Consider the following 15280-nt stretch of genomic DNA (forward strand, 5'->3'; position numbering starts at 1 on the left):
CTGTGTGTGTCTGCTTTTTCCGCCCGTTTCTACAGGTTGGTGACAATGACTTGGTGTACATATCCCATAAGGCTTTCTCAGGGTTAGTGGGGTTGGAGGACCTGACCATAGAAAGATGCAACCTGACTTCCATCTCTGGCCAAACACTGTCCTACTTGCGTAACCTGGTCACTCTACGACTACGTCATCTCAGCATCTCTGCCCTGGAGGACCAAAATTTTCGCAAGCTGTCAGCTCTCAGGGGGCTAGAGATTGACAACTGGCCATACCTTGAGTACATCTCCCCTCTTAGTTTCCAAGGCCTAAACCTGTCTTGGCTGTCCATCACTTACACCAACATCACTGCCGTTCCTTCTGCCTCCTTCCGCAATCTTGCTTACCTGACTTCCCTTAACCTGTCCTACAACCCTATATCTGTGCTGGAACCATGGGCATTCAAAGATCTAATAAGACTGAAAGAGTTGTATATGGTCAGCACTAACCTGCAGACTGTGGAGCCACATGCTCTGGGTGGTCTGAGACAGATCCGAGTGCTCAACCTGTCCAACAACGAGCTGATCACTCTGGAGGAACGCTCCTTCCATTCTGTCAACAGCCTTGAGACTTTGCGGGTTGACGGTAACCCTCTTTCTTGCGATTGCCGGCTTCTCTGGATCCTGCAACGCAGACGTACCCTGAACTTTGATGGCAACATGCCTGTTTGTGCTGGGCCCCCTGAGGTACAAGGCAACATGCTGAGCAGTTTTACAGATTCAGCCCTGTTTGATTACTTCACCTGTCAGAAGCCCAAGATACGGAACCGCAAGCTTCAGCAAGTGACAGCACGCGAGGGCCAGTTGGTGTCCTTCTTGTGCCGTGCTGAGGGTGAACCAGCTCCTGCCATCATCTGGATCTCACCGCAGCGGAGACGGATCACTTCGAAAAGCAGTGGCAGGATCACGGTTCTGCCAGGTGGAACACTGGAGATCCGTTATGCCCAGGTGACTGACAGCGGCACGTACATCTGCATTGCCAGCAATGCCGGTGGCAACGACACCTACTTCGCTACGCTGACAGTAAAAGGACAGCCGCTGGACTCGACACTGTTCGCCAACCGCTCGCTGTATGCGGTGGACTTCAATGACACGGGGCTGAATAGCACGCGTGTCTTCCTTAAGTTCACTCTGGACCTCACCACCATCCTGGTGTCCACGGCCATGGGCTGCATCACCTTCCTGGGTGTGGTGCTCTTCTGTTTCCTGCTGTTGTTCGTGTGGAGCCGTGGAAGGGGCCAACGCAAGAACAACTTCACAGTGGAGTACTCTTTCAGGAAGACGGAGGGACCCACCACCAGTGGGACCTCCGGAGGGACCCGCAAGTTTAACATGAAGATGATATGAAACAACGCAGCCAGGGGCCCCCTGGGGGAGGCATGAACACCCAACACAAGCACACAGCGCTGACTCGCAGAAACACACGCAGCAGAAAAAAAACATCAAGAAGATCCCAGGTCAAGATTTGATCTTAGGGACTGATGTGATTAAGCTTATTTTGATCTCACTGCCTTTGGGAAAGGTATTAATAATTCGACTGCAGCTGATGATACCGTAATTACCGTAACGTGACAGTAAGTCACTTTTTATAAACCGTTTGGAGGTTTGTTAATCTTTGAATTCTAAGCTAAATATGATAAGTTTCCTTTACCCTTAGCTCTATTTGCTTGGGTGGTTGGTTGGTGCTGTCCCACAGTTATGAAGACACTCTTAACAATACAGGTGCTACAAAAGGTTCAAGGAGTCATGCCGTAGAAGAACCATATTTGTAAAAGAGATGTGTGTTTGTTTGTCCATTTTTTGGTTCTGCCAGGCAACCCACCTGTCCGTAGCCCTAGCACTAGGAGGGTAAGGACATAACACATGTCTCCTCCAATACATGTGAAGCCAGACGCTGCCTCTTTTCAAACTGTTGCCAGTGCGGCATTTCTGGGCAGCTGACACGCTCTGAGGAAAACGTTGGGTCCTCAGGTAACCACTGAGGCCTGTGCCGGCCAACATCGCTTTAAGAGTGATGAGGGGAGGGAGCACCATCTATCCAGCCGGAGAGAGCATGGCCAATTGTGCTCTCTCAGACTCTGACCGCTGATGGCAAAGCAGCATGGCTCGGAGCATGGCTCGGAACATGCAGTGGTAGCATGTTAGACCGCTGAGCCACTTGGAGCCCAAGTTCTTTACCAGTTTAAAGGTTCTTCTCATTGTATCTCATGGTATCTCTCAAACAATCATTTGTAGCACCTTTATTTTTAAGAGTGTAGAACTACCAAACAAATGCATAAATCTGAACAGCAACTGAAAGGGACAGGACCACCAACCAAAGCTGAAACTCTTTTCAAAGACTGAATATAGAATAGCTTAAGAACAATGGCATGCTGATGTACTTCTTAGTAACCAGAATTATGAAAATAATCAGTGCAATTAAAACACAGAGTATTTCCATAATGTCTTCAAAATGGAACACCCACATTGAACATCACATGACTGCTGAGCGAAAAAAAAAAGGTATTGAGACCAGAAGCGAACTAAGACATCATTGCTTTAATCACAATAAACATTTGGCCATTTTGCTGCTTAACTACAGCATTAGCAATAATCAAGAAATAACCGCTCAGTCATCGTTTACAACTGAAGCTTGACATTCTGCGATTAGGTGCTGTGTGAGTTGGGAAAAGCACACTGGCCGCAACACTGTGAGTGCTCTGCTGGTAGTGCAGTACCATGGTACTCATATAGCAGCATTGTATCACAGTGGGTGTAAACTAACGTGCAACCAGGACCTCAGGGTCTGGTTAGGAAGCCAAGCCGTGGGTACTGGCTGCACACTTAGTGGATGTACAGTGCTTAGGCCTGAGTGGTGGAGGGCTGGTATGGGGGGACCTGATTCCTTCATATCCTCTCCACCACCGGGCCTAGGCACATGCCGGCGACCCGTAAGCCTTCATGGGGGGGGAGGCTTTTCAGGGCGTCAGGGCCATTTGATGTCAGACACATGCTGTATGCATACACACACATACACATACTGTTACATGCAAACACACACTCATATAAGCCATATGCATTTGTTATCAAGCACAGCTCCACATTTATAACAATTATAGCTTTATTTATTTACTACTGTATACTGACGAGCATGCACAGTGCTATGCAGGGAAAGAACATGTGAGATGCACACACAAGCTTTCCTCACCAATCTTGAGCTTCAGCTAACTGTAAAGTAATACAACCAGAGCACATTTTATTTTTCTATTCTGCCATTGTACAGACGTTTGTGTTTGATTAACTGACTTAGCAATGAATTCATTATTATGGTAATTGAAATGCATGTTTCGTTCATGGTTGTTGCCTTAGCCTCGCCATGCACATTCTTTAATTATGTTAATTGCCTTGTTTTTTAAGGGTTTTTTTGCAGCAACCGGCAGTAACAGCATCAAGTGCAATAACAGAGATTATGCTGTTTATTGCTGTTTATTCACTCTTTGAGAGTTTTTACTAGACTGACGATGTAATGTAGGCACAACTTTTTTTCCTAGTCAGGTAGAGGCAGTAAATATGGTGCATTAAGCTAACATGATAATATTATAACCATGTCATAACACCATTTGCAGTCTTTTAATGTCAGTCATTGACATAAGGCTCAATGGTGTAGAGAAGTTTCATGAAAAAATAGGTCCTACGTCATGACACTTTATGATACACACACACACATGCACACACAACATATATGAGAAAGGGTGTTTGGTGATGTCATCACCATTGGCCCATTCTCTGTTTACCTTCTCTGACTCTATTGGCGGCCTGTGTGCGAAAGTCTCTGCTTCTCCTGCCCAGTCTTCACCCCCCATTAATCCCCATTCCCCATACCCCGACTGGGTCTCAATGAGGGAGGGGTCCTTGGCTGGTGACCACGGATGTAAATGAAATTCATGACACCCATCTAGCCCATGTGTATTTGACTGTAGAAGGTATTCTCTCTTCATATGTTCAGTTTGGTATGTGTTTTGTACTTGATTTGATTTTGCTGTTTTTTTGTTTTTTTTCATTGATGTTTTGACATTTTGAAATGATCCAGACTTTATGTTGAGCAATTATCTGTTCTCAGTACCGCACTGTTAACACAGGAGTAGTTGGGAATCTGGTGAGGACAGGGGTTATTCTATCTAATCAAACATAGAGACATAATCTAACAGATCATATCTCTCTGATGATTCCCAACCACACCAGGGTTACACATGAGTCTCCCTTCAAGTTGTAATTACAAGAACTTTGGGACAATGTTGATGCTTGGTCTACTAACCTTTAACCTTTTTATAAAGGGTGCCCTTTCATCATCAGTGGTCAATGGGAGGGAATTAATATACGCATCTTCTAGTCAGGGATGAGGCTGTAAGTATTTGCCCAAAAAGAGTTGATTCTCAGGGTGTGTCCCAATTGCATACTAATTAGTAATCCAGATCTTGAGCATGTAATACTATGTATTACTATGTTAAGTATACTTAAATATCCACAATGCATACTTAGAACCGGGCGATTTTTAAGTATGGTTATGATGGACAATATTATCCCACAATGCAATGCAAAATGCAAAAGGAAGGAGGTGCTGGATGTCTGGAAAAATGAGAAAAACAAAAAATGGCAGATAACATTGCAAGTTCAGCGTATGTTGGCATAGCAACGCTTCATCACTTCCTGTTAGTACTAAACAGTCAGTACTAAAACCCACACTATTAAGATTAGTATAAAGAATAAAGGTGTTTTTATACTTGCAGTTGGGTTCTTCTGGTCCAGACCAAGAAAGAAAATGATACACTGTTAGATTTGAATCCCGGTTCGCTTTGCATTCATAGTGACATATTTGCAATCGAGCCAAAAGGGAACAAGGTGCCGTACAACACACATATGACAGCTGCATAAGGCAGGTGGCTCCCCGGGTCCTGCGTGATCCATCCAATAACTACTGTGAAAATGCTTAAACTTGTCTTATTAAATCACAGCGTCTTTATCTCAGTGTTAAACAGCATTTTTGACAAACATGTGCACATGATTCCTGCGCACAAGATGCTGACAAGTATAAACGCACCTTAGTAGTGTAGTAGTGTAGATCGCAATTGGGACGCAGCCTCAGACTCCATTATTTTAGGAAATGTGAGTCCACTCCTAAGCTTTGAACCCAGTTCTTGACAAAGACATTCAAGTTTGCGGGTTGGGTTTGGGCCTTCCCACATATTAAGATATACACAGTCATATCATAATATTATGGCCACCTCTGGTTTGTAATGAACTCTATCCATCATATTAGCTCCACCTCCTATATAGGAGGCACTATAAAAAACCAATAGTGTACTATGTACTAAATCAGTACTGTCAGATTAGCCGAGTTTGGAGTTGACTCCAAAACCTCTTAAATGACACAGCCCCTCAGGTGGAAAAAACACAATAGATCTTGTCCCTGTTTACAGCTACAAAGCACTGGAACCCAAAGAACTGGTAATTACGACTTTGCAAATGGGGAACATGATCCAATGGCAGCTGCGTTAAAATGGACGAAAATGGACTACCGCTGTGGTGCGCTCCCTCCTGGCTCAAACTGAAACATTCAGGTCAGCAAATGAAACTTCTGCTGATTCAGATAAACAGATACTGAATTTGATGTCTGGCATTAGATCAATTCTGTGTGTACGTAGTGAAAAAAACCTAGCTGGGAGCTGGTGTTGAGAACAGATCGATAAACCAAAGAGCCACGGGTATAACAATAACAATAATAATGATGATGATGATGATGATGATTCTACGTAAAGAAATGACTCTTTCTGCAGCCCCTTCCACTTTCCTAATTTCTGGCTCATCATTTGAAACGTAGTTCAGTGTTCTCAGACCTCACCGACATCATCAGCAGTGAAGTAGGGTGGAGTGTGCTTGTCGTGAGTACAGTCGATGTTGTCCTTGTGGCCTGTGACTCGGTGTTGTTTGTTAGTTTGTTTGTTTGTTTGTTCGGTTGGTTGGTTGGTTGGTCGAGTTCGTTTCCTAGTTTCTTAGCTCTTTCTGTTAGCATTAGCTCCTTAGCCGTGCAGTCAGTCACTGTGTGTAGGTGTGGTGGTGGAGGGAGAGAAAGGAGGCTCAGCCGGGATGTGAAGTCATGCCCTCCCGGCATCACCTGACCTGACCCCCTATCCCAAACCTGTTTCCTCTTCACGGACACTTTTTCTCACGGACTCCGTAGCGATCGGACTGCTATGCTTCAGTTGGAACTGCATTGATGATTTTCTTTTTAATGTTTCCTGTTTACACTTCAGAATATAGAACACAGGGTTCAGTGTTCAGTCTGACAGCAGGCTGCTCTTGTTCGCTAGGTGTCGCAGGCCAAGTTCAGGGGTCCTGAGGACGAGAACTGCGAGTTTTTTTTAACGCAGTCGCCAGCAAGCAATTTTTTTTTAGCATGTTAGCATGATGTGTTCCCTCTTCTGAAGTGATGCAGATGCAAACCATGTAATGTTGCACAATTATTTAAGATCAGAGACGTTTGGTCATACATCAAATTAATGTGCTAGCTAATACACTTAAACGCAAAGCACTCGCGTTCTGTCAGAGCAATATCCTCGTCTGAGCGTTCACTGGCTTTCAGGTTTCTCCAAATACGTTCAGTTGAGCCGTTCCAGTTCTGTCACTCTGTTCTGCCCCCTGCTGCTGAGAGCAAGTTTGATGGCAGACAGGAATCCCTTTGACCTCCGTTCCTCCCTCAGTTCTCTCTTTCTCTCTCTCTCTGTTTCTCTCTCCTCCACTATATCCCTCTTTCTGATCCTTGTATTTCTCGCTCACTCCAATCTCTCTCTCAGTCTGTCTCTCTCTCTCTCTCTCTCTCTCTCTCTTTCTCTTTCTCCCTGCATGTGTTTTCACTCTCTGTCCCTGAGGACGGAAGCTCTGACACCTGCCACCCAGACGCAGACTTTGCTGCAATAGGCAAAGCTACAGGCTTCAGAAGAGCTGAAGGGCTCCTAAATGTTCCACCGGTTGGGAAATGAGCTGAGTTGAACAAGAGACTTTGCTCAAGGTCAGAGTACTGATATTACTCTTAAGGATACATCAGCTGGCTGAACTGGTAAAAGAATTGCAGGTACAGCCTACAGCTGGGAAAAAGCTTCTGCAACACTGAATAAAAACCCAACAATCAATCGATTTTAAGGTTCTGAGGTCCCAGTTTATTAGGTATCCATTTGTGCACCCTTTGGCCATTTTACTGGAATCTTCAACCACCCAGGTGGATGTTGAAGGTTGCAGTTACTGATGGTAGGTAAAAATACACTATAAACTCTTAAAGTAAAGGTGTAGAACCAGCCTTGGTGTCCTAGCCTTTAAAAGAGACCTTTATTGGACTATTCTTTAATTAATGTTTTTTTGTTTGGCACTTTTAAAGCAACACTATGTAGCATTTTTACCTTAGAATATCAGCTTAAAAATCACATTGATGCTCCACTGACTTATTAGTATTAGTAATTATTAGTATTAGTAAGAATAGCATCACTGTCATTGCTAGTTCAGGCTCGCTGCGCTGTGTAAGAATCCTATCGTATCACTGTACCGCCTCAGGCCACATGCTTCTTTCACTTTCAGTGACGGTTCTGTATCTCGCAGCTCATCCAGAAAAGTGTGTCCTTTAGGGGTGGCTCGAAGTGCAAATTACACTCACCATCTGTAGGGGGAGCCCAGGAGCAGGAAATGCTAACAATTCATAGTGTTGCTTTACAATTGTTTATTTCAATTTTTGTATTCAGTCCTTGAGATGTAAACAAAGTCATTCAGAGTAGTTTGCGTTTGTATAACTGAGAAAACTGTTAGTCTAAAATCCAGCTATCTATATCAATTTTTTAGCATTGGATTTGTAGGCCATGGTCAGATTTAGAAAATCAGAGTATATTATATTATCTTAGAATATTAAGCCCATGTAACTGCACTCAGTGTCTACAGTACATTTACATTTATGTCATTTGGCTGAAGGTCTTATTCAGTGCAACCTACGTTCATGAAATAACTTTCAGTGATAATGTTTGTAGAGTCGAGTAGCGGAGGTTATTCTTGAGTAAATAGTGAAGTACTTTTGTAAGCCGCTCTGGATAAGAGCGTCTGCTAAATGCTGTAAATGTAAATGTGGTTCCATTCATCACCAATGGTAAACTTCTCCTGAACAGAGCATTTAACTCCAAACTGCTCTGAATGACTTTGTTGACATCGTAACCATTTCATTTAGTAAATCTAGAGAATGCCCATTTAAAGAGCATCTAGCCTATATAATCTAAAGCCCCTACTAATATTCTAATGATTCTCCTCTATCTGTTCTATCTACAGTAGTTTACTGAATATACGCTGAACTTGTTTCTGTGGACATAGGCGGGACTAAATTGGGCCCACCAAATAATCAATCAGAGTTAGCAGTACGTTTAACGTCAACTACTGCAATGCCACTAATTCCCCTAGTTAGTCTAACCTGCTTCCCCCAGCACACAGCAAGTCCCTAAAACACAGCCACACCTGTGCTAATCAATGTAAATTTGTTGGCCATACCAGCCACATGCTACCTCCAGTGATGTCTTACCCTCGTTATTTCCTCCTTCTGGTAATTTAGCTAACCGTCTGGTCACATAACCTCATAACCTCATTTCTGACCTTTAAGTTCAGAAAGTGGTGATTTATGTAAGCAAACCCAGGCTGGAGATACTCTACAGCTTCTTATTGGAATTCTCTGTTCCACCTTAAAAAGTGTAGAGCTGTTTTAAGGTGGAATTTCAGCTGTGAGATAAGGGCACAGAGACATTTAAAAATCAGCTATGAAATTAAAAACACCACTGGCTTCATGATCTGATTTTGTCTGCACAGCTAACCAGTGCTAGCATTTTAACTAGCTGGGGGTGTTTGCATTGGCATTTTGATGCCACTGCCAATCATTCTGCGATCTGACACATGAGCATTTAACTATGGTTAAACTGCATTTAAATAGAAATATATGTAGAATATTATTAGTAAATGCTAACTTTGTGGCATAAATGTTGTATTAAATAAAAATTTTGATATTTAAGACCAGTAGACAGGGGCTTTAAAGGTTGTGTACCAGTTAACCTAAGGTTTGGTTTTTCTTTTTTACATTATACTGTACAGCCAAACCAGTGTATTGCAGCTCAGTTTATTCATTTCAACTAAACCAGATTTATACGTTTAATAAATTGATGCCAGAGAAGCATCCACTACTTGTTCCAAGCATAACATCATGCTAGGACTTTGCAACAGATGACATGTTTTCCTCATGCTGGCAGTGGAGTCTCATTCATTCGGGCGAGGGGAGTAACTTTTCTTCTTTTCTGATCTTCAGAAAGTAGGTCTAAAGCTCCCTCGCCCCCTCATCAGTCTGGCCTCGTCTGCAGTCTCCTGTGCACACAGGGAACAGAGGACCCTCTCACACACATCCACACACACTCATGCCTCCTTTCTCTTCACACACAAAGCTGCAGACACCCATAAGCAGCACAGTATACACTGCTCTACTGCATACACACACTCCTACTCATTACCAGCAGTCATCTGCAGACACACAGACACCCAGGACACCACTTCAGACACTCAAGCACACGGGCTAGTGAGCTGCAGTCTAATGGCTCAAATAAGGCCTTTTTGATATTTATGCATGTGTTCCTTTCATCTCAAGGTCACTGAGTGTGTATCTCTTTTATTCAGGAGACATTTTGACCCACGTATATTAAACGCTAATGCAGCGAGGTCATCAGTATTCCATCATGTATAGCCCACAAAACCCTCTCATTCAGAGCTGCTAAATGTTTTCTATCCGAGATAAGAATGGGATCCTTTGAGTCCAGCCTATTTTCAATGTCACAGTAATGATTTTGCAATGATATCCCAGCTGTGTGGATGAATATGCTATCAGGCTTGCATAAGCCTCCATTTTGGCAAGGCTTTTCCATGATGTGTCTGGATGGCAGATGTTAATTCTGGTGCTCAAAGGGATTCTGTTTACATTGTGGTGCTGAGAAATCACCAAGTGTATGGGGTTTGAAAAGGGGGCAGGTAGAGAGTTAGTATCGAGACTCTTCATATTAAGGCTTATATTAACACTGTTCTTACAATGTTCCGAAAAGAAACTGCTAATCGACAGCCTATACATACATTGATTGCCACAGGCTAACGAAAAGAACCTACATAGTTGTAGTAGGTTTAGCCACTGAAAATGTGTCTCTGCTGCCCTCTGGTGTTGAACAGCAGAAACATGCTCCATGCATGTCCTCATGATGAAACTGAATGAAGATGTATATTCTATTTTCTCTCCCTTTTCTCCGACTTTCTTCTACAAAGCGTATTACCTGCCATATGCTCTAGAGTCGTTTTACCCAGAGCAAATGATGACTGTTAGCCTCAAAGAAGATTACAACACTCTCTAGCTACATTTAATGGTCGATTTTCAGTTTCTCTGGATGTCTGGAAACCGCAAGAAGAAAATGAACAGAAATTGGCAGAAAACAACATTTGCAAACAGATTTTCTGTGTTAGCCTTTTTCACAGAACAAAATAACATCATGTTAAGCATTAGCAAGTGAAAACAATGCTAGCTGGCTAATTTGTGGAAAGCCTGACAAAAATATCCTTAAATGAGGAACGTGGAGAAGTGCCATGGTTTTGGTGATTCCTGTTAATATTTGTACTTATGATTAATAAATCTTGTTCAAGAGATTCAGGAATGCTACTCTCAAAATGTTTTCTTTTCTCTCTCGTGGACTAGCGGACTTGATCTATGCATGCCTTTCTTCGAAACGTCCCTGAACCTTGTTCTTGTGTGAATCTCATTTAATGTGCTTCAAGCATACTGTGGGATTGGATGAAAAACTGAATGAATTATTCAGGATATGAATCTTGATGAATAAGAGCCATATGTACATGATTAGCCACATTCTGGTGTGATGTGCTTTAATTAAAATGGGCTTTGTTTGATGCTTAGAACCACTACTAGCCTAACACTACTACTAAATCTGTTGTCTTCCCAGTACCAGTATATTGCTACCAGTAGCTTACAATGCTTATCTGCTTTTAATGTGTGATTGCAAGTGCTCATACTGTGACTATCTTCTCCCCACAAAGCCACTCTGTCTTTTTGGCATCATTCCCTGTGGCTTCTTGCTCTTTCTGGTCTATGATGATAGGCGAAGACTGATCTCTTTAGCTAATTCTCATAATCAGAATCCAGTCCTGCTGATATGAAGAACCACAATGCCACATAGACATCAAATAGGTCTACTACACTAGCTGTATGTCCAAAAGTTTGCAGACACCTGCTCATCCAATGTTTCTTCATAAATCATGGATATTTGTAGGGAGTCTCTCTCTATACCCTTGTAATAGCCTTTAGCCATGCTATGATAGTTAGCTCTGGATCACAAATGCCACCATCCTAACTCATCCCAAATGTACTGGATGGAGCTTCATCACTCCAGAACATGCAGTTCCACTGCTCCACAGCTGCTCGACCCAATGCTGGAGCGCGTCATAACCTCCTAAGGCCTGGTGACCTTAGGCTGCTAATGTACAGTGTTGCAATGCTTTTCTATGGAAATTATGCAGTCGTTGATACAAGCCATACGTAACAAGCAGTATCAGAAGTAAGTTCACCACTTAAAAAGGGGGCCTGAACACTTTTGGACCTACAGTGTAAATGCAGAACAAGTGCCATAACTACCACAAAAGCACAGGGACAATAAAAGGAGATATTTCATCTAGAAGTTCGAACCGAACTGTGAAATTATTCAAAAATCATAAGATCTTTAGATGCACACCTTAATGCTGGTAACTGCACTTGAACTGCAGTCAGCTACGTCTACAGTAGTGGTGCCATATTTAACAAATCCTTAACTATAACCCAGATATAAGCTTTATGATTGTGAGCCATTGCAGTGTTTTTGGTCTTGCTTCATCATGTAGGCCCTACATGTACGTATTCCTTCCCAAGCCATTCAGGGACTGTAGGGTAGGCAATAGCATAGATGAGCCGAAAAGAGAGAGGCCGTATGTGTGTGAGAATCGCATGGTCAATCGATTCTGATCGATTTAATGTTCACAATTTCAGCTATGCGTTTCTTTCATCCAACCCCACGGCAGCTTGGTCCTATTCTGAATAATGTGTTTTCTAAGCATATGTTTGTTTTATACTGTTTGTCTTGTAACAGAAGAGGAACAAAAACGCCTTTTATTCATAAAAGCATGTTGTACACTGTGGACTGTCTCTCCGTCCTCTTTTTCATGTGTGTTTGTGTAAATGTGCACTGCCATGATCCCCCCTGGGCCACTGGACACACATGGCACCCGACCCAATCCATATACACCAGCCACACCAGCCCTTTGTGAATCAGATTGGACGCTTCTGATACACACACTGCACAGAAAGCAGTACTGTGTCTCTGATAGTGGTGGGTTGTTTTTCTGCTTTTTGTGCTGCGTTGCTTACTCACGGCCACCAGATGGCAGCATGGAGGTGTCAGTGACTATGCTTAGTGCCTAAACACACTTTTAACCCATTCCCATTCAATTACCCAGCCAACATGCCCAACAGGGTGGGACGTAGGCTAGGTGGGTTCCAGGTGGGCGTGCGCTCTGAGTGGGTCTGTACATGTGTTTTTACTGGGACCTAGTTGGGCTTCCCAAATTGTTACATTCCATTGTTACAGCCCACCATAATCTCACATGGGTCCCTTCTAGGCCTTGTATGCAGTGTACAACCCAGATGAGGCCCATGTTTAACCCCCCTGGTGTCATCACTGACTCAGGTGGGCATCCATATGTGGAGTCAACATTGAACCTGTGGACAAAACCTTCTGGTTCCCAGTTGGGCCATGCCATAGAGGCCCTTCATGGGTGTGTTAACTGGGTAAGTGCAGTATAATAAGGTATATACCACAGAACCTTTTCTGATTGGTCTTAAGTGAAGACATTTGGTAGAGCACCTTAACGATGTCTATTAGAATACTTAGAGAACTGGTCATTTTCATACTTTTATTCAGGATGAGGTGTGGATTCTCTACTGTTGTTAAATACCATCAGTCCATATGACCAAAATATGACATATTAAGGGACTAAAAATAGTTTTATCTTCAGGTAAGCTCAAAGAACATATGGCTAAATTTTCCAATATGGACATTTAATAGACCGGTCATTGAAAGGCAGAGGTCACAGCTTGTCTTTCCAATTGTTTCTTTATTTAATTAACCAAAACACACAATTGATTTATTTACCCAGACTAGTCATTTTAAGTTCATTTATGTTCTGTAACAGTTATTACTTGGTTTTTGCCTTCTTTAAAGGACGCAACACATCAACCTAAGTAACTGTACAGGCCCTCTTGTACTTCTGAAATGAAGCCCAGGAGAATAGACCCTCTGAGAAATTACAGTGCTCTTTTTGAACATATATATGTGTGTGTGTGTGTGTGCGTGTGTGTGTGTGTGTGTGTGTGTGTACAACTGGGCCGATCAGTACGGGAATAAAGGGCAGAAGAGTTCAGTGGTGAGATTTCAGATTGTCAGTCCTACAATCTACAATCAGGCACTCTCATAGTGCAGATCATGTGTGCGAAGATCGTCTGTCCCACTGTCTTATTTGTTCCACCTGTCGATCGGTCTCTGTCTCTCTCTCTCTGTTTTTCTTTGTTTCTACCTTTGTCTCTGTCCTGTTTGGTGAATTGTCTTGTTCTCTATTCCTACCCAGCCCTGTGTATTTGTTTGTTTAAGCAGGGTCATAACCCTAAAACAAACAATGCTAGCAACACCTTCAGCAAGGCCTGCAAGCTATTAGCCTGTAACCCTGTTCTAAACACAAGAGTGTGAACTTTGTTTGTGTTCCACAAGGGGGCGCTAATACGCTGCAATGGGAGAGAGAGAGAGAAACAGCAGGGGACTCATTAGTAGCGTAGGCACTTCTTTGAGAATGAAGCTAATATTACATCTGACATGGGAACAGTGGTATGAAACCATAACTGGGTTTTAATCATCTGTGCTGCAGTTCTTCCTCCAGGCATTCAATCCCAATACCCTGAGTGAGAAGTGATGTCAAAGAACCCAACGTATGGAGTGAATACTGGGATGGACTAAGGGAGGAAGGGCGGGAGGAAGAGGAAGGGACGGGGAGGGTGTTTGCATAGCTCTCTGTGCAATAATGACTCACTTTTCACTCCTCGGATTCTAGATCCTCTAGACACCACATACATTAGAGGAAGCCAACTTTGCCAATATCTATAGTGTGTGTGTGTGTGTGTGGGGGGGGGTTGGTATAGGGCAGAAATCTGTAATGATATTGAATTATGACTCCCCTTCCACACTATTGGAATGCCTCTGTTATGCTTTCTCTAAAATTAGACCAGTAGGGACCAAACTACATCTTAACCTTTACGTACAGAGGAGGGCATTAATCCGCTTCCACCGGGGCAGTGTGTTGTCTTCATCAATATCCATATGAAGGCAAATGTCATGGTGGGAGTTGGGTCATGCTGGCGGTCAATATTTATCAAAAGTCTCAGAATAAGACTAAAAAGGATTAGATCTATCCTTTCACAGCGATCATAGACCACTGAAGGTATTTGAATGGTCGTCGTTTTGTAGTCGGCGACATGCCCAAATAAGGAAGCTGAATTTCTTTATGGGAATTAATAAATGACTCATATCCCACCCCATGTGATTTGTCCTGTATGCATTTCTTCAACTAACAACTCTTGGCCCAATAAAGAAGTTGGAACAGGAGTAATTCTACATGCTAATTTCTTGTGCAATGAATTGTTGACCTGATAAAGCCACCGTTACACTAGATGCCTTGGGGATTGGCCAGAACCACAGCTCAACTGGAAGACTAGCCACAAAGAAATCCTCAGTTCTCATGTAGTTAGCAGTATGAGACGTTTGATAAATAGGGCCTTATCCGACCCAGCACATGTAAATCGGAATCTAAAGTCTGTGGCGCTGTTATGATTTAATTAGTTTCTGGATGCTGTTGCCATAGCAATACCTAAAAAACAACATGTTATGACCTGGCAAGGATATTGTGTTTAAAGGTCAGTGGTTGGAGGAGCGCTTTAGTAATTTCTCAGAGGATCTCACTTTCTCTCCCAGTCTTGAATTTCAGGCCGCTCGACAGCGACTCTACCCTTCTAGCTTTCTTTCTTTCTTCGTCTCTTTCTTTCGTTCTTTCTTTTATTTCTGTTCCGGTCTTTCTCTCTC

General features: G+C 42.9%; 1 protein-coding gene across 1 annotated transcript in view; it reads left to right on the forward strand.

Moving 5' to 3' along the window:
• The window catches only part of lingo3b (leucine rich repeat and Ig domain containing 3b), a 59458-nt gene extending 45285 nt beyond the window's left edge, over nt 1-14173 (forward strand). The window contains exon 3 of the mRNA XM_072669015.1: nt 36-14173. Within this exon, the coding sequence (XP_072525116.1) occupies nt 36-1379 (1344 nt within the window). The 3' untranslated portion in view covers nt 1380-14173. The remainder of the gene's footprint in view (nt 1-35) is intronic.
• Nucleotides 14174-15280: the final 1107 nt, after the last annotated feature.

The sequence above is a fragment of the Salminus brasiliensis genome, chromosome 23 (assembly GCF_030463535.1).
Source record: "Salminus brasiliensis chromosome 23, fSalBra1.hap2, whole genome shotgun sequence".
Lineage (NCBI taxonomy): Eukaryota > Metazoa > Chordata > Actinopteri > Characiformes > Bryconidae > Salminus > Salminus brasiliensis.